At 36.3% G+C, this 21,191-nt stretch overlaps 1 protein-coding gene across 1 annotated transcript in view; it reads right to left on the reverse strand.

The window, feature by feature from the left end:
• The window catches only part of LOC150086804 (endosome/lysosome-associated apoptosis and autophagy regulator family member 2-like), a 329,438-nt gene that overhangs the window by 108,097 nt on the left and 200,150 nt on the right, over positions 1–21,191 (reverse strand). Inside the window, exons 13-14 of the mRNA XM_090372273.1 lie at positions 16,520–16,741; positions 1,813–1,936 (exon numbers count right to left, since the gene is read on the reverse strand). Of these exons, the coding sequence (XP_090228399.1) occupies positions 1,813–1,936; positions 16,520–16,741 (346 nt within the window). The remainder of the gene's footprint in view (positions 1–1,812; positions 1,937–16,519; positions 16,742–21,191) is intronic.

The following is a 21,191-nucleotide window of genomic DNA, read 5'->3' on the forward strand; positions in this document are numbered from 1 at the left end:
TAAAGCCATGGTAGAGCAAGAGACATAAATATCTGGGGATGATGCAGACCCACCAGTTAGAATACAAGGAGAATCAAGGCCCAACTCACTGACAAATACAATCATGGACTGAGAAGTCTGCTAAAGTCAACGTTGAATGGCGGGAACATGGTCTCAACCATAAACACTTATGCAGTTGCAGTACTGATGTACTCCTTCAGGATCATAGATTGGATCAACACTCAGCTGGAGGAGATTATGAGATTGATCAGGATAATGATGACCAAGAGGCACCAACACCACCCAAAGTCAGCCATTGAGAGACTGACCATAGCCCATAAGAGAGTTCCTTGATTAATAGTAACAATAATAATAGTAACTGGACACAACAAACCACTCCATGCACTTGGTACCAGTACCCATCACAGGGGCAGAAAACATCCCATTAAAGGAGGAAACCAGTTTTTATTTGGTTTTTTAAATAATAATAGTATTTTTTTTTATAATAATAGACATCACTAAGGGCCCTGGAGTAAGAGATGACATATGTCGACAATGCCACCTGGCCACAGAAACAACCTAGCACATAACCGCAGTATATGAAGGGTTGTTATGTTGTTATTTGGTTTTTGGGAGCATTAGCGACTAAGGCCATATTGCTCCGGTGATATGCAGTGGTCATTCCCTGACCTTTCCGCATCCTCCGTATTTAGTGGTCATGGGCTCAAACCCCGATCTAATCAAGAAGCGTGTGCTACGCACTGTCGCTCCTGCCCACCTGGCTACGGAGGCGCCCACACAGTATGAAGGGTTATCACCCAGACAAGTACACTTATACATGATCAGGTCACCAGAAAAATACTTCAGAAGCTGGCACAAAAATACCAGTTGATCAAAGAAAGTGTACCTTATTACAAGCACAAACCCCAAGCTGTATTAGGACTCCTACTCACAAACTGAACTAAACTGGGACTGTGCCATAATAACACACAAGACTATTCTGCACAACAGATCAGACATAACTTTCATTGACAAGAAGGAAATGGCTATCTAACTGATCGGCACAGTGGTGCCTAACACCACTCCAGAAAACATATGAAGAAAATATCAGGAAGTATTCAGATCCAAGACAGGAAGGCAAAGAAATGTGCAATAAGGAACAAGTAATAACCATTCCAATCACTGTGTCAACCACTAGCATGATGCCAAAGAGCCTCCATGGCAGCAATAGGCCTCACAGATAACACTTACATGGAACTCCAGAAAGCCATGATCCTAAACATCTGTAGGATGGTAAGAGAGTTCCTCAACCAACAGTAACAATAATAGTAATCGGACACAACCAACCACCCCATGCACTTGATACCAGTACCTGTAATGGTGCAGAAAAAAATCCCATAAAAGGAGATAAAAGTTTTATAATAATAATAATAATAATAATAATAATGAGACAAAAAATCATTTTATTATAATAATTCAAGCATAAAACTGAAATATATAACTTCCACCACAATGAAAAAGTGCTCTACTACTCAATGAACTTGATGCAGCGAAAATAGAGTAATGTATCACAGTCTTTCAGACTTTCACAACATATAAAGTAATTGACAAAGTGAATAATTTATAAATTAGCCAAGCAGCACTGCATGCAAGACTTAAGCCCCCAATAAGAAGGTACAAAAAGTAACAACTAATAATCCTCAAACAGTGAGCACATGCAATAAACATTTTCCCACAGTCAGATCACAAGCCACTACTGCTGATTAAAGTGAATAATTAACTACAATAAACAAAATAAGCAAGGCTTATAAATATGAAAAAACATTTACATACACTATAAGAAATATTGTTTCTGCAAATGGCATCACCTCTCTGACCACAAAGGCTGATATTGAATAAATGAAAATATTGTGTTCCACTGGCTGTAAAGAGTTGACTTCCTTGAACCTCTACAAATCTATCAAAAAGTAAATTCATGCTTCATTAGATAACTGATTTTGTATTTTAATTCTTAGTTAGATTCTTCTAGATATAAGGATGGAAAAAAATAACATATGTATAAATATCCGTCTGTCTAATAACTCAGAAAGGCTATTTGTAAGCAAAATACTAATAGATTTGATAATCAAGAGCTAATAAGTGCTCGATAATTCCTATATTCTATTATATTATAAATCAACAGGGATTACCTTTATTTTAGATATAGGAAGCTTCTTTTCCAACTCTCCTAGTCCAACTCACTAATAATTCTTGAGGATGGCGATATCTATTTTGTAAACCAGGTGGGACATCTTATTTCTTTTGGTCCTATAGCTGGACTTTAGAGTTAAATTTAGGCGGCTAATAAAATCGGATATGGGGCGGAGGGATTATTCTCTACATTTCTTAAGTCAGACTAGAGCTTTTCGGGCGTCATGTTCACAGGAATAGAGCAACTCACAATTAATCCGAAACTTTTGTCTTATGTTGTAGTGTTTGTTCTTCATGCATGCGTATAAGTGACCAATCGCCGGACAATAGGAATGGTCTACGGATACTGATCGAAGTTTCATGTAATTTCATCTCTAAGATTTCTGCAATAAGTAGTTTGTGATAGTTGTGTTGAATATTTATAATTTTTGTTTCATTAAAGCTGAATGAATGTCGTTCATTTATTGCATGGAACGAAAGTTCCGATGCATTTGAACGACCCGCCCGCCCGCACAGAAGCTTCGTGTTGTTTTGCTCGAAGCTGTGCCACTCCCATGGTAGACCCTACATAAACAGCGTCGCAATTTTTGAATGGGATGCTGTATACGAGGTCATGCTGTGATTGGAATGTGGTGTTTGAAGGTCGATTTCTGAAGAATGTGTATAATTTGTTCATGGGTTTTGCTATGATTTTCATGTCGGTTCCCTTGCATATTTGATTAAGTTTATTGTACCAGTACTCAACATATGGAATGGTGATAAAATGTATTTTGGTCTTGTCAGATTTTTGTGCAATGTTTGCTGCGAGGTTTAACTATAAGATTTAACTATGAATTAACTATAAGATTCTCTATAGGGGTTACCCGCTAACCTATATAAACAAAGTCAAAGCAATAGCCTGTGATAAAATAAATAACAACAACCTCGCAACAAACATTGCACAAAATCTGACAAGACCAAAATACATTTTATCACCATTCCATATGTCGAGTACTGGTACAATAAGCTTAATCAAATATGCAAGGGAACCGACATGAAAATCACAGCAAAATCCATGAACAAATTATACACATTCTTCAGAAATCGACCTTCAAACACCACATTCCAATCGCAGCATGACCTCGTATACAGCATCCCATGCAAAAATTGCGACGCTGTTTATGTAGGATCTACCATGTGTTCCACGCAATAAATGAATGACATTCATTCAGCTTTAATGAAACAAAAATTATAAATATTCAACACAACTATCACAAACTACTTATTGCAGAAACCTTAGAGATGAAACTACATGAAACTTCGATCAATATCCGTAGGCCATTCCTATTGTCCGACGATTGGTCACTTATACGCATGTGTGAAGAACAAACACTACAACATAAGACAAAAGTTTCGGATTAATTGTGAGTTGCTCTATTCCTGTGAACATGATGCCCGAAAAGTTCTGGTCCAACTTAAGGAATGTAGAGAATAACCCCCCCCCCATATCCAATTTTATTAGACCCCTAAATTTAACTCAAAAGTCCAGCTATAGGACCAAAAGAAATAAGATGTCCCACCTGGTTTACAAAATAGATATCGCCATCCTCAAGAATTATTAGCGAGCTGGACTAGGAGAGTTGGAAAAGAAGCTTCCTATATCTAAAATAAAGATAATCCCTGTTGATTTATAATAGCAAAATACTAATGAAAATTTAAATTAAAAATGATGATCGTTATTACTTAAATACTACAATTATGTAATACCAAAACTATATGGATAACTTAAATTTGATTTAAAATATTTATGGAATACATATGTGTTCCCAAGCATATTTCTATAATGAAGTTTTCAAATTTGAAATATTAAATATAGAAAAAATATAGCTAGGTTTCTTGCTATAGCTATCCATCTAAAAACCAACATAATACAGTGAAACAGCTAAATTTAATTTTTGACCACATATAACTTCAATGTTCAATGAGAATTCAAGTTTATTCATTGACATAAAGGAAACTATACATACCATAACTGAAACAGAGACAACCTGACAAACCCACTGCTATGAATAATCTAGTGCAGTGGTTCCCAAACTGGGGTCTGCAGACCCCTGGGGGTCCACGAAATGACCCTCTGGAACTGGTTGAATTATTTGTTCTATGTATAGCAAATTGATGATAAATAAGGTTATCATTATATATTTATGTAAAAATAAGAATAAAGTTGAGTTGTTTTAAACATAAAACTTTGAATTTTCTTTTTCAGGAAACCCAGTGTTCATACATATATATATACACACACACACAAAGGAACATATATATATATATATATATATAGGGGGTCCACAAACATTTTTTCATTTTTGAAGGGGTCCATAAACTTTTTTTTTCCATTTTTAAAGGGGTCCATACATCTCAGTAGTTTGGGAACCACTGATCCAGTGGATCACTCTCACCACTAGAGCAACAAAGTAGTAGTAGAGGCATGTGCTGCAAGAAAGCAAGCATACGTAGCATCCGCAAAAAAAAAAATAATTTTACACATCCATTCCCTCTAAAAGTCAATCCAGCTCCTCCTTGAATTTATTTAAGTTACCAACTTCCATGAGACAGATGGAAGTTTGTTCCGGCAATCAACTACCTATTGGTTAAAGGAAAATTTCCACACATCTATTCTACAACTGTCTTTCCTTAATTTGAATTTATGCCCCCTCAGGGTCATAATCGGAACAAGAGGAAGAATCCCATTAGAAGAAGTATTTTAACAATGCAGTTCAGCTTCATTATTCACTAAGAACTTATCCACTACATTTAGAACTTATCACTAACTGTGATGTCACTATAAAAGATCAATGTATTGAACATGGGTCGCATTCACTGACATGGGCTGTTCACATACAGCATTGATAAGTCTACAAATGACTGAAAAACTAATGTTAAAACAAATAATCAGAGGTAGCAGGGCTGAAAGCAGACAGATATGTCATGGGCAGGGAAGGGGGAGGGACATATATATATTATTCTGCAGTAACAATACGGGGATCCTCATTGTGTAATGGAATGCTGCACTGCCAGTGCCAATTTTCAGAAGCATAACGGATTAAACCACTAAATTTAGAAGCATTAGTATTAATATTGTAGTGCTAATTGATGCAAGGAAGCAACTTATTCATCGGCCAAAAAAAAAAACACCCCATCATTTGCAGGTAGGGAATTTTTTTTTTTTTCCTGCTGACGCAAACTGCATCATAGAGGTTTGTGTCAGTATTTCCACACATCTATTGTTCAAACTATCCTGTATCAATTTAAATTCATGTCTTCTTATATGCAACATCTAAGAAAGAGAGAGAGATGCCCTCAGCACTTTAAGTTTACTCAATAGATTTAAAGCCTTAAATACTTCAGTTAGGTCATCCCGCATGTGCCTAGTTTCCAGACTCTGCAATTTATAGAACTGGTGCCATTCTTGGTAAGAGTACCCCTTTGTGTCTCTGACTAAACTTGTTGCTCTTCCCTGTCCTTCCTCATCCTTCCTAAAATGAGGCTTCCCGACCTGTATGTAGTATTCAAAGTGCAACCTAATCACTACCTTATACAACAGGATAATCATCTCCTTAACCCTGCTGCCAAAGTTCCTATATATCATTCACAGAACCATATTAGCATTAGCAAAGGCACATGATGCAAGATAGCAGGCTTATATAGCATCAGCCAAAAAAAAAAAAAAAAAACTTATTTCATCCATCTGCTCGTTCCAAATGTTTGTCAAGTTCTGCCTTGAATCTATTTAAGCTATCAACTTCTACAATGACAGATGGAAGTTTGTTCCAGCAATCAACCATCCGCTGGCTAAAGACAAACTTCCACACACCTATCCTACAACCGTCTTTCTTCAATTTGAATTTATGCCCTCTCAGGTGATTATTCTGAGCAAGAGGAAGAATCCCATCAGCACTGAGCATGCTCAAACCATTCAAGGCTTTATACACCTCAATCAGATCACCTCGCAGGTGCCTAGTCTCCAGACACTAATTTGCAAAACTTAAGCCTTTCTTCGTAAGAGCAACCCTTTGTTCCATTCACTAATCTTGTTGCCCTTCTCTGTACTCGTTCCAACAGCACTAAAATCCTTCTTAAAATGAGGTCTCCAGACCTGTATACAGTACTCAAGGTGTGGTCTGATCATTGCCTTATACAAGGGGATAATCACCTCTTTATCCTTGCTAGAAAAATTCCTGTATATCGTTGACAAGACACCATGAGCTATTCTTGCAGACCGTCTGCACTGCTCAGAAAGCTTCATATCTGCCTGCACAATTACCTCCAGGTCCTTTTCATTCTCTACCACTGTCAGTGTGGTACCAGAGAGTTGATACATTACTCTGGGATTACTGCTTCCCATATGTAGTACTTTACATTTGTCAGTGTTAAACTTCATTTGCCACCTCTCAGCCCATCTGCTCAACTTTTCTAGATCCTGTTGCAGCAGTGAACTGGCATTAGTTTCATTAACAACACTGCCAACCTTCGTATCACCTGCAAACTTGGTCATTAAGCCTGATATATCAATATCATTTATAAATACAGAAAACAACAATGGACCCAACACAGAACCCTGAGGGACTCCACTAATAACATTAGTCCACGAAGAGCAGTGTCCATTGATTACCACTCTCTGTCTTCTCCCACTCAACCATCCCTTTATCCATAGTAGCAATTTGCCTCCAATGCCACAGTGCTCCAATTTGTGCAGCAGTCTTCCATGTGCAACAGTATCAAAGGCTTTTCTAAGATCCAAATATATGATATCAAAGTTTTTCGTTGCATACAGTTCCTTTGTGACTACATCACAGTATCCAATAAAATTAGTCAGACAAGACTTCCCCTTAACAAACCCATGCTGTGTCCGAGCTATAACTGAAGTCTTGTCTAGATGATCCTGCAATGCTTCTTTAACCAGTGCCTCCATTAATTTCCCTGGAACAGAAGTTAAACTAACAGGTCGGTAATTACCTGTGTCTCCCTTTGATCCTCCTTTGTGGATTGAGGTCACATTTGCACATCTCCAGTCCATGGGTACCTCCCCCGAGTCCAGGGAAGCTCTCGTAATTATGACTAAGGGTTTGCTTACTTCCTTTGCCACCTCCTTTAACATAACTGGATAGATTTATGTACATAGCAGATTTTATATAATATCTATATAAAATCTGCCATGTACATATACTTGATTATTTTATGTCATTTCCGTTGTATTTTTACCTGCCCCTAGCCATGTGCTGTGATGGGCTTTCTGTATTTGCAATAAATGAATATTTATTATTTATTATTATTTCATCCACCCCAGGTGCCTTTCTTGTGTTTATCTTCAACAATTTCTCCTCCACTTTACTCTCAGTTATTACAAGATTATCTAGCTTACTGCCAGAGTTGAATACACCTCTGGCATTCTCCTCCCTGAATAACTCCTCATGTGTGAGGAGTTATTCAGGGAGGGAATTCAGGAACATGAGTTCTCCCAGAAGCCTGTATGTACTACTCATCAGAGTGTACAAATACTTGTACAAATACTTGTAGGTTCAAATACATCAGAGTGTTCAAATACTTGTAGGTTCATTCTCCACTACCTTGAGTGTGGTACCATTCTGTTGCCATATCATTCTGAAATTACTGCGATCCATATGCAGCACCTTGCATTTATCAATGTTAAACCTCAGTTGCCCCTTTCAGTCCATCTGACTAATTTTTTTTTCTTGATGTAGTAGCATACCCTGATTCCTGTTATTAACTAACATGCAAACCTTTGTATCATCAGCAAATTTAGACATTAAACTTGATATGTCTTCATCAAGATACTTAATAATTATTGAAAACAATTAAGGATGCAGCCCTAAACCCCAAAGGACTCCATTAATAACATTAGTCTAAGAAGAGAGTGCCCATTGATAATCACCGTGCCTTCTGCCACTCAGCCATTCTTTTATCCATAGTAGTAACTTGCCACTAATGCTACACTGCTCCAATTTGTGCAGTAGCCTTTCAGATGGAACAGTGTAAAAAGCATTACCGAAATCAAGTATATGATATGAAAATTATTCTTTGTATCCAGTTCATTTATAACTACATCAGAGTATCCAATCATATTGGTTAGAGAAGATCTCTTCTTAATAAAATCATGCTGTGAATGTCATATAAATTATTAATTATCATTACTTCTGCAACCATTAACTGTATTATTTTTTTGACAGCAAAAGCACAACTTACAGGTCTAATTACTGATTTTGCCTTTTGACACCCCCTTTGTGAATTGGTGAAATATCTGCACATTTCCAATCTCCACAGTCCTCCCCTGAACTCAAAGATGCTTGCAAAATAATGGCTAAAGGTTTGTTTAAACCTTTCTGCTGCTTCTTTTAATTTAATATAATATAAGTCTCGGGTGCCTTATTCACTTTTAGCTTGAAGAATTTCTCATTAGATTTCTTCTCAGTTATCACAAAATGATTTAGCTTGTTGACAAAGGACAGGGACAAAATGTGTGCTTGCCCATGGCCTCACACCTCTAGAGGCCTCGTGTCTGAAAATTACAAGCCCAACTTATAGAAATATTCAGTAACCTCAGAAACTTAACACTTAACCCTAGAAAATACAGTACAAAATGTAAATTAATTAAAAAATGCAATATTACTATATTTTTAAGACAAAATAATACTTTAACATGAAATTACTGTATGCACTAAAAAATAAACTTTCAAAATCATCGAGTTCTTACATCAAACACATGCTATCAAATGGCATTTTTTACAGAGAAACCAATTTACACTACAGTACTATAAACAGGAACAAGGAACTGCTCAGATAAACAAAGACTGACATATAAGTGCAATGTCATATGGTTGCCTTTTGTCATTTTTGATTTTCAGTATTTAATTTCATTTCACATTGTTCACTTTATTGTAAGTAAAACTTTTATTTGTTCAGTCACCTTGCATTGTAATAGTAAAGTTCTAGAAAAATGTACAGAAAATTAAAACTGTATAAATGCAATTACCAGTGCAGGAAAGAAATTCAAATCCAGTGTGCATCCACCCGGTATGGCAGGATGTGATTAGTGATATACAGGCATTTCCTGACTTACTTAAGGGTTGCGTTCTGCGGAGCTTTGCACAAGTCAAATTTTATGTAAGTGGGAATTTCCCTAAAGGTTTATGCAGCACTCACAACTATGCTTGCTGAATTTAAATGAAGAAAAAAATATATGTTCAACGACATGTAAATAGAATTATTTATTCAATTTTTTATTTTTTTTTTATCTCATGTGTAGTAAAAATAATAAAAGTGTGCATTACAAAAATTTCAAAATTATAAAATTACAAAAAAAGGGAGGGGACAGGCATAATGTCAGCAAGTTTTACCATTCGAGCATCATTGCCAGAATCAACGTCTCCAGCTGATAAGTACAGCAGAGGTTGAAATTTAGCAGCAGGGCTGTGGAAATTTAGATTTGAACACATCACAAAATTTCTCTGCTGCTGCAGATCAGCCCTGGCAACGTCACTGCATACTTTAACATTGTGGAAACCAGTGCTATGCTTGAACCTATTAAACCACCCATTGCTTGCCACGAACTTGGCTTGGGATTTGCCGTACTTATCCTTAATATATTCATAAATACAGTTGTGCTCCCGTATCTGCTGATTCAGTTACCTGCAGTTAACCAGGGCTAAAAAAATGAAAAAACTTAGCACGTACTACTCGCATGTACGATACGATGCTTCCCTTTATTTTTTATGATGTCGATTTAAATTGAATAGTTTACCTTTCTTTTTTTACAATGTCGCGTATGGTTTGGTCACCAACATTATAATGGTTCATTAGTGATTTAATGGATGCACTGTTTTCAAACTTTTGAATAATTTCAAGTTTTTGTTTAATTTGAAAGCACAACTCTTGCATTTGCCCATCATTTTCGCGATTTCTAAAAAAAAAAAAAAAATTCCGACATTCCTGACATAAATAACAAAACAAAATTTGTCCTTTTGTGGTGCAACGGAACAAAACAATCGACTTGATGCACTAAATCAAACTAAACATTTGGTCTCTCTTTTTTTGAGTGGTAGGTGTGAAGCCAGCGGGGGTTGCAAGATAATAGGTACACTAATCTCCCAATGACAACTTATAATGCCGGTTCTTGTTGCTTATTTACGACTTGCAAAATATCTGTCATACCTATTCTAGTTATTACTTGAATTTTATGATTTCTGGTTGATTTTTTTTTTTTTTTAATTTGGAGTCTTGAAGTGTCCCGGTTAATCCAATCCTTATTACAATGATGAAGGGTCCCTTTCCCTTCATCATTGTAATAAGTAAATTAGAATGAAGAGAAGATTCTAAAAATGTATTTATGTTTCTTATATGATTGAAGATTTCAGTGAAGGGGAACACATGTCACTATAATGTAAAAACCCACACAAATACAGTTATCGGGATTATCACAAATGGAATAATATCAAGTTTACTACCCTTTTATAATTAGATGTGCTAACAGAAAAGCCCAATAAACCAGAAAGTGCTAATTGTTTTTATTGTTTTATGGTCATGACCTCCAGAAATGTGCTTTAGAAAAATATCACAAAGGTGTTCAAAATTGATTCTTATAACGGAACATATGATAATGATGAAAGGGTAGCGCTCCATTATATAAATGACCTTTTAGAGAGATAAATAGCTTAGTTATACAGCAAAAATTTCAACTTCCGAGATGTTGGAACGAATTACCAAAAAAACAATGTGTTACTGGGTTCACATTGCAATGTTTTCAGGATACCTCCATTTATTCCTATGAGATACAAAATACGTTTTCATGATTTTTTAAGTTGGCATCAGCTGTCAAAAACTTATGTAAAGTCGAATTTACAGAAGTAGAGTATTACATAAGTCGGGGAGTGCCTGTATTAATAGTGCAAATGATGTAAGAAAACAAACTTATACAGCATCAGATTAAAACAAAAAAAAAAAACATTCCAATTTCACCTACCTCCAATCCCCTTCAACAATTTATCTAGTTCCTCATTGAATTTATTCAATCTATCTACTTCTGCAACATCAAATGGGAGTTTGTTCCAGCAATCAACCACCTGTTGGCTAAGGGAAAACTTCCTCACATCTATTCTGCAACCATCCTTCCTCAATTTGAATTTATGCCGCCACCCCATAGCCTCCGTAGCCAGGTGGGCAGGAGCGGCAGTGCGTAGCACACGCTTCTTGATTAAACCGGGGTTCGAGCCCGTGACCACCAAATATGGAGGATGCGGAAAGGTCAGGGAATGACCACCGCATATCCCCAGAGCAATATGGCCTTAGTTGCTAATGCTCCTAAATAACAACAACAACATAACCCCCCTCATATGTATAGTCTAAGCAAGAGGAACAATCCCATCAGCATTGAGCTTGTTCAATCCATTCAAAGCCTTACACACCTCAATCAGATTGCCTCAGAGGTGCCTAGTCTCCAGATGCTGCAATTTGCAAAACTGAAGACTCTCTTGGTAAGAGCACACTTTTGTTCCTCTCACCAATCTCGTTGCCCTTCTCTATACTCCAGCAGTTCTACATCCTTCCTAAATAAGAATCACTGTGAAATATTTATCTCTCTAAATAACCACTCTTATACCAAGTGTTGTTTGTTTTTTTTAAGTTGGGTTATTTAGCCTTACTGACAATTTAGTAATGTTTCAGGAACCTTGCTGGTACCCATCATCAGACCATACTTGGCTGTACTTACAACTTCCTACCCTGCCGAACAACTAAGGGCACAAACACACTATTATCACTTCACGAGACTTCACTCATATACATAACTAACATCAAATGTGGGGGAGCTATATTTACTAATTATTTTATTGCTCAGAGAGCACTGTTCTAATTGGCTGTATTCACAAGATAACACATCGGGCTTCAAGGCCGAATGACATTGTCAGGATCTCAGATTTTTCAGTTCAAACAGAAATTTTGTTAGGCATGACTATGTGACAAGAAGAAAATGGAGGAAATGCTAATAGAAAATTAAATTAGAAGTATTAAATCTGTTTTCAGTGCACAAGTAAGAATATCCAAAAACAAATAACAACTTCAATGACGTTGCACCTGTGCCTATTCCGAAGCACCCTCCACTTCGACCCACTTGGCATACTCACCACAAATGTCCAGTCACAGGGATGCACAAAAATGGCCAAAGGAGGAAAATAGACAAACAGAATTACAAATTGAGAGGACGAACAGGTCGATCATTTCAATTTGCACAACTCATAACAATTTCTTACAAGTTCAATTTTTAGGGTTGAGAAGTAGTTTTTTGTTGTTATTAAATTTCATTAAAAATTTGTGTTTCATAATTTGACAGAATAAGTCCTTATTCAAAATTAAACTTGCAGTATTTTAACTTTCCTTTAACATATAGCTAATTTTTCCTTAGTGCTGATTGAATTTCGAAATTGCGTATTTTGCCCTTGAATGTCATCCTTAATTGGATTATATAGGAAATTAAATTCTTCTTTATTCATCCATAAGTACATCTTGAAACGATTTTCATCTTCTTCTAAGTCCTGCAGTAAATGATGGAAGTCGTCTTTTTCTGTTCTCTTCCAGTTGATGTCGTGTATTCATTGCGTACTCTTTTGTTTTCTCGGCTATAAGAAAAGCACATGCATTTTCTAAATCTTCAAAATCTGAAGAGGAGTATGAACTGTGACAATTCATTTAACTTCAGCTTTCCTCAAAGAGAATGACAACGTTACAGGCTGCAAGACATACCCCTTTTGGAAGTATAATAAAATTTCCAAGATACCCCTTTTTTAAGACAGACAGACAGATCCCACCATTACCTAAAGCGTACCTGGTTGGAATCATTAAATATAAAATCTTCGATAAATCCTTAAACAGGAACAGTGGTTACCAAGTCAACCCGATCACAGAGTCAGTAGTTCTGTCATTGGACAAGCGCTGGCCACATCATCATGCGTCACAGCCACAGACGTCAACAACAATTAAACCTCGCGTCTCACGCACCTGGCAGTGCACATCTTCATTCCAACTGCCATTCATGTATTTTAATTCTGACGAAGGCTACCATATAGCCGAAAGCTCATATATTTCTGCTTTATCTGTACGCCCTGTGTTTAAGCTACAATAAATTCCTCAATGAATCCAGAGCGCGTAGGCCTGTTTCGTTATGTTACCCTTTTTTAACATTTGAAAAAAAGCAGAAATCATAAAACACCCTGTTGAGATGATTATTTAGGAAGAAAGAATTAACTGACAATAAAGCTGTTGTTGAAATGCACCCTTAAAGACTCAAAAAACAATATTCTATCCTATTTATAAAGGGGGTTACAGAATATTTATATTATGCTTACTTTGTAACCTTTTACATTCCATTTGACTTCTTTTTTATTTCATTGTAATAGTTTAAGGCTCAGGCAACAAACTTTTTTTATTTAAAATTCCCAATATCAATATCGATTTGCTGTTTTTTTTTTTTTTTTTTTTTTTTTGTTTTTTGGTAGTTGTTGGCACATCGGCTTCTGTGGCCATATTGCACCTCCCAAGGTTTTTGCAATACTTTGATCCAAGCCCGAGGCGGGAATCGAACCCGCGACCTTTGGGTTGCCGGGCAGGTACTTTACCCACTCGGCTAGCCCGGTCGGCCATCGATTTGCTGTATGAAGAATATGTTCTGTTGAAATCATTCCGTAGAAATACTGAGACAAAAGATCATGAAAATACCACAGATGTTTGGATAAAAATTTTAAATGCATATGAAGTACGTAATACAGAAAAAAAATATTAATTTTGTTTTTGTTTTGCCTCACTCAAATGCAATGAGCGAGTGAGTATTTAGCTCAATGTTTAATGCCTGGAAAAAGGATAGAAATAAATTAGACCTAAAGAATGTTGAAGGAGAACTGTTGCAGAAAACCAATCACAATATGTCATGCAAAGAATTTTACGCATTATGTACTAAAAAATGAAAAACTGTTAAAGAAAATTCACTCGAATGAAAAGTATTGCTAGGTAAATATTTTCTTTTTGATAAAATAAATCAGGTTTATTGAATGTGTATTGTAAACAATTATGTAAAACATTTGATGTTAATATTTATAAAAGTTTCCTTTAGTGTTTATAACTTTTGCAACAAAATTTTCCGAATTAAACGAATTAAAGCATGGGCTGTAATTCGGTTAATTTTATTTAAATTTGACTAATTTTGCATTCCATGAACTTGTAAAAATCAACAAAATATAGAAATAAAATGATTGTTATTAAAATTGTTCGGTTTTCTTAAGATATAATGCGAGTACCCCTAAACGAGGAATGAATACCCCAAACATAAGCATGGGTACTTCAAGATCAAATTTTTAATTCTGGCCACCCTACGTTACAGTGATGTTTCTTTTCCGATTGACTTTGCAGGGACCACAGACTACTACTCTGTGACAAGAACATGACGAGATTCACGTGACGTGGTGTGTGTGTGTGTGTGTGTGTGTGTGTGTGTGTGTGTGTGTGTGTGTGTGTGTGTGTGTGTGTGTGTGTGTGTGTGCGCCCTAAGTCTCCTTCATTCAGTAAAGGAGACAGTCAATCTCTTAGGCAATCAACCAATCCTACATTGTTTTTAATAACTTATTACCTCTATTGTCATAGATGTCCTCTTGTAGAGCATATCATTAGGAACTGGTTATTACACATGAAACACTTTTGGAATGGTATATTCACTATTAGACAGGATAAATCTGAGCTTGGAAAAATTAAACTACACCAGATGTTCTGAGTATGAACACTGTGTAAGTTTTAGCATTAGCAAAGGTTTGTAGTAGTTTTCAGCTTTCAAGTTTCTTTGCTGCTGATTACCTTTTGGAATAATTTTGGAGAAAATGTTAACTTCAGTTCACACTGGCTGTTCAGTAGTAGCATTCCAAGAGTACTGATAGAGGCAAAATCATAAATTGAGCCTCCCCCACCCCACTTTTTAACAACGTACCAAATCACTCTATCAGTACTCTTGGAATGCTACTACTGAACAGCCAGTATGAACTGAAGTTAACATTTTCTCCAAAATTATTCCAAAAGGTAATCAGCAGCAAAGAAACTTTCCTATCATGTTCCCTATCTTCCTAGAGAGTGATGATAATGAGAAACCTATTGCTACAAGATGATAATTATGATGATAGCAATAATCATAATTATCATTACTGCTATCTATGGTAATTAAGGTTCTAAATGGGGTCAAAGCAGGCATATCTCTTACTTCACTGAGAAAATAATAGATATGACTGCTTGAAACACGCACTTAACATAATATGAAATATCATGTATCAGATGGCAAAAAAAATTTTAAAAAAAATATATATATATATAAATAAATAATATTTAATCCAATTCAGTGCAAGCAATGTTTGAATAATAAAAATTTAATTTATATTATTTTTGAGTTAATAGTAAAGTTACACTTACAAGGTATATAATAGCTCACTTCTCATTTTGAAATGTTTTTATTATTTATTTTTTTTTTTTTTGTTTCTGTACTGATTTTTATGATTCAACATTTAATGAAATTTTGTGTAAGTATCACTTCAGTTTTACATAGACTCCCACATTTTCAGCATGCTTTCAAAGTCAAACTGGAAAAAGGACAAGCTGGAAATATTTCTAAACATCCTATAGGGTGATTAAGTGGTTTTTCATGTTGGTGGTTTCATTAACTACTACAATTATCATTGCTGGGCAAAGATTGAACCTAAACAAGTGCATTGAAAAAGGCTCAGGATTGTGAAAGATGAGAGTGTGATATTGCATGACATCCACAAAGACTGCCAGACTAAATCTCTTATATGGCACAATGAATGCTGAATGAAATGCTAGGAAATCAAGGATGAGTAACAGTGTGTGACTTATCATATTTGTCATGCAACCTTTATTGCAAAAATGTGAAAAGGTATTGAAAATGCAAGATCCTAATGTAGAGTACTGAAATGACAGCATCATAAAATCACATTAAATGATATCATCATTTACAGTTAGAATCATTAAAATTGACATGGACAAAAAATTACAAGCCATTTTAAATAGTGAGTGAATTATTTAAATATCATACATTCCATTCTGTATATATTCCAACACTGGTATTGAAGTAATTTTAAAATCATATGCAAAGAATGGAAACTGAACAAAAATCAAAAATTAAACAAAGTAATTTGAACACTGAGATGCCATGTGATTCTCAAATTACATCTGATTAATTCAAGCTAATTTAATAAAAATACAAAATTTTTTCCATAAAAATGCTCTTATCAAAAAACAACACAAATATACTTACAGGGGCAAGGATGTTAAATCAAAATGTGTGTCTTCAGATAGGTATAACCTACAGTCACTGTAACAGTTTTGACCATTGCTACTTTTCAAGCCAGGACCACATGCCTTGCATGAATCTGAGCCATATGCAACTGGATCAGATATGTAAAAATTTTGTGGACAGGGCACACAGTGCAGGTCATTTTTATCTTGAATATAAGTACCAGGTGGACAAAGAATACAACTATATAAATTAAAAATATTAGATATTTATAACATCTATCAAACAAGATATAACATAAAATGATTTTAGATACAGAAAATTAAAAAATTATGTTAGATATAGATAAGTAAAAAATCAAGTTAGATACAGATAGGTAAAAAAAGCAACATACACTGAGTGATCACTGAATTATGACCACCCCTATGAAAAGTTATTGCGACCCATTGACCACGTGAGGTACGAGAGTGTGCAGTCAGTCGACCTATGTAGCATAGATAAGGTGCCAGTGGTTCAGTATGTAGTAAAATTCCGAGTGTGATGGGTAAAAGGAAGGATTTATCGGACATTGATAAAGGACAAATTGTGGGTGCTTGACGAGCTGGTGCCTCAATTTCCCAAACGGCTGAACTGGTGGGGTGTTCAAGAGCTGCCTTTGTTAAAGTGTACCAGGACTGGAATCAAAATGGCCAAACAACGATCCAACGGCAAAACTGCAAAGGTCAGCGAAAGGCTGATGTCAGAGGTGAGCGCTGGGTCTGACAACTCGTACAGGCGAACAGGCACAGCACTGTTGAGGAGTTGACTACCCAATACAACATGGGTCAACCCGGAACAATATCTGGCATGACAATGCGTCGCACACTCGCATGTATGGCCTATATCAGCAGACGACCCCTACAGCATCCTCTCCTAACCAAGGTTCATCGGCATAAAAGACTTGCCTGGTGCAAAGAGCATGCAAGTTGGATGTTAGAAGACTGGAAGAAGATGTGCTGGTCAGATGAGTCACGTTATTTACTCCACACCATGGATGGTCATGTACGGATTTGGCATCAACAACATGAGGCTCTTCATCCATCATATATGGTATCAAAGTGCAGGCCGCTGGAGGCGGTTTGTATGGTGTGGGGCATGTTTCACTGGCAGAAACTTGGACCCCTGCTGCATGTGGAACAACATATCAGTGGTCTTTGCTCACTGTGTGCAAGTGCTTGTTGACTGTGTATACCCCTGCTATGTTACACTTTTTCCCTAATGGTAATGGTGTCTTCCAAGATGACAATGCACCAAGCCATTGGGCACTTGATGTGCAGGAATGGTTTGAGCAACACAGATCTGACTTCCAGCATATCGATTGGCCTCTAAACTCCCCCGTTATCAATCCCATACAGCACTTGTGGGACACTATGGAAAGGCATATCAGGCATCTGGATACACCAATCACCTCCATACCTGCATTGCTAGCTGCATTACACACAACTTGGTTGGCCATATTTCCTGAACACTTCCGACATCTTGTTGAATCAGTGCCATGTCGGATAGCTGCTGTACTGAGGACAAAAGGAGGACCTACGAAGTATTTGGTAGGTGGTCATAATTCAGTGATCACTCAGTGTATATTTACACTATAATTTATTATTATTATTATTATTAGCTATATGATGCAAGGAAGCCAGAGGCTTATGCTGCACCAGCCAAAAAAATTCCCGAGTTACCCTGAGAGAGAGAGAGAGAGAGAGAGAGAGAGAGAGAGAGAGAGAGAGACAAAAGTAGAAGGGAATCGCCAAGAAAGAGAAGAATGATGATATCCAGCTCAGGATCCTGGGATATAAAAGCATTCTAGCTACAATAAACAAAAAAAAAACATACTGCTGTGTTAAAATCATTTAATTTCACCTACTCTAAAGGTTCTCTTCAGAGGCATCGAGAACCAGCATTGGTCCCTGTGGCAAAAAACATTACCCAGCTGGCTCCCCATTCCCTGTGGTCAAGGGCTAGAACTAAAGTTCAGGAGAGCTAACTACCTGGCCATTATAAAGAGGAATATTATAAATTACCTTATAAATAGGAATATTACCTTTATAAAAGCAGATAAAGACAATACAACAGCAGTGTTAAATAAAGTCAACTGTATTAACAAGCTAATTAACCTTATTAGACTCAATGTGGTATATAATGAATTAAGAAAGCTATGACTGCTAATGGAGAAGGAAAATCGTGAGGCCTACAAAAGGCATACTAGACTTAAAAAATTTGTACAATTTTATCAGACTTACTAATAGTAAAGCACCAAATTTGTTTGTAAACATAAAATTCACAAAGAAGGTAATTCTGTTAGGCCCATCTTTAGCAGTAAATACAGAGCAAAGAAAAATTTGGCCAAATGGTTAATATATATTAAAAATCTAATCAAAAATAACCACTTAAAAAAAATCAGTTGAATTCACCCGAAGAAAGAAAAATTTAATATCAAAGCTACCATGTGAGTATGGATGTAGAAGACATGTTTACACAAACATTTCCATGGGAGAAGCAACAGAGATAGTAAAAACTAAAATAAGAGGGTATGAAATTAGGATTCCACAAAGAAATGGAATACTTTCTAAATACTATGATAATTACACAGCTGTCAACTTTTGACTTAAAAAGTGGTGTTCACACAGTTGTAAGAAAGAGCAAAACAGCATGCTTTGAAGCTAAAACAAGCAAAAAACAGCTCTTTGCAAAAATCAGGAGGAAAAAACGAGATTTTTTTGGGAAAAAAACAGGTTTTTTTTCTTTAAATTCACACTGCATTCGAAATTAAATTCCACTGGTAAAATAACATTTTATATTAAAATACAGCCACAAAATTGTTTACCAGTACGGTATGCTTTTAAAAATTAGCTTACCAATCATTTTTCTGTCTAGATTTTTATTTCAATATTTCAACATCAACTTTATGATAATTTTGACTGCTCTTCAAGAAAGATATTGTTGCATCTGTCCTCTTCAGAAATGTTGAGTTAAAGTTTTGTTTGCAACAATGACCATGTTATCTAGACTTGGTTGTCAGGAGCATTTCCAAAGCTTCACCAAAAAGAAAAGATCTGAAATCAGTTTTTGCTTTGTTAACCTGGCTGAATATTCTCTCACATTCAGCACTGCTATAAGGAATCATTGAAATGCCAATCATCACTTGCGCTAATTTATAACAACTTTCCTCGACACTTTTGTTTCTCCAACCAAAGACCACTGTATATCAATTTTTTTCTTCTTTCATAATAATGTCTGGTAGATTCTCACACTGAAACTGACAGACGATGCTGAAAAACATCTATTGCTTCATCTATTTCTTTATCTTTAATGACATCAAGAAATACTGGAAACTTGTCCACAAAAAATTTCAAATTTGAAAATGAAGCAATGCCAATTGATGAAGTTTGTGTCTCTAACATTTATAAGAACATCATTCTTCCATGGGAACACGTGAGCTATTTAGTAACATGCAACCAATACGGCCTCCGTAACCGAGTGGGCAGGAGTGGGAGTGCAGTAGCACACGCTCTTTGAGTAGACCGGGGTTCAAGCCCCTGACTGCTGAATACGGTCGATCTGCCAACCCGCACTGGACCAGCGTGGCAGATTATGGTCCATTTCCCTCAGCATGAATTGTTGAGGAGGCTTCCATCCTGCAGTGGGTTGATAATGGCTGCACTTTACTTTTTTTTTTAACCAAAAAGTACTTCCACACTGAACAAAAGGACAGAATTCTACACGAGTGAGGATAACATGCCTGGAATTATCAGATTACATGTTATGGTTAGGATTGCTTTCACCATAAGTTTGCAACACAGATAGTCTTTTTCATAAGTTCATCAAATTGTCTTTCAAAACTTTTGGATCATGAGTTGGATTTCAGCATGAGCCAGTACCACCCATAAGTGATTGTTGTATTTTATAATTTGATCAGTCAGGAAAGTGCTCATAATATTGTTTTTTTTCTCAACACTTCTAACCTCTTCTTTAAACAGACTTGTAATAGAGACATGTGATGCAAGAAAGCAAGCATATGAGCTTATGTAGCATCAGCCAAAAAAAAAAAATTTCAAACAACCATTCCCTTCAAAAGTTTCTCCAGTTCCTCTTTAAATTTATTTTTAGCTATCAACTTCACGACAGATGGAAGTTGGTTCCAGCAATTAACCACCCGCTGGCTAAAGGCAAATTTCCACACATCTATTCTACAACTGTCTTTCCTCAATTTGAATTTATACCCCCTCAGGTTCGTAATCTGAGCAAGCGGATGAATCCCATCAGAATTCAGCATGCTCAATCCATTCAAGGCCTTATACACCTCAATCAGATCACCTTACAGGTGCCTAGTATCCAGCCGCTGCAATTTGCAGAACTTAAGGCTTTCTTGGTAAGAGGACCCCTTTGGTTCCCTCACCAATCTTGTTGCCTTCCTCTCTACACACTCAAGAAACTCTACTGCATCCTTCCTGAAATTAAGCCTCCAGACCTTAATGCAGTACTCAAGGTGTGGCCTGACCATTGCCTTATACAGAGGGACAATCACCTCCTTTTCCATGCTAGCAAAATTCCTATATATAGAAAGAAAACTCCATGACCTGTTCTAGCAGCCTGTTTGAATTGCTCAGAAAACGTCATATCTGACTGCACAATCACTCCCAGGTCTTTTTCATTT

This window comes from Mastigoproctus giganteus, chromosome 4 (genome assembly GCF_048544385.1).
Source record: "Mastigoproctus giganteus isolate SK-2022 chromosome 4, ASM4854438v1, whole genome shotgun sequence".
NCBI classification, from domain to species: Eukaryota; Metazoa; Arthropoda; class Arachnida; order Uropygi; family Thelyphonidae; genus Mastigoproctus; species Mastigoproctus giganteus.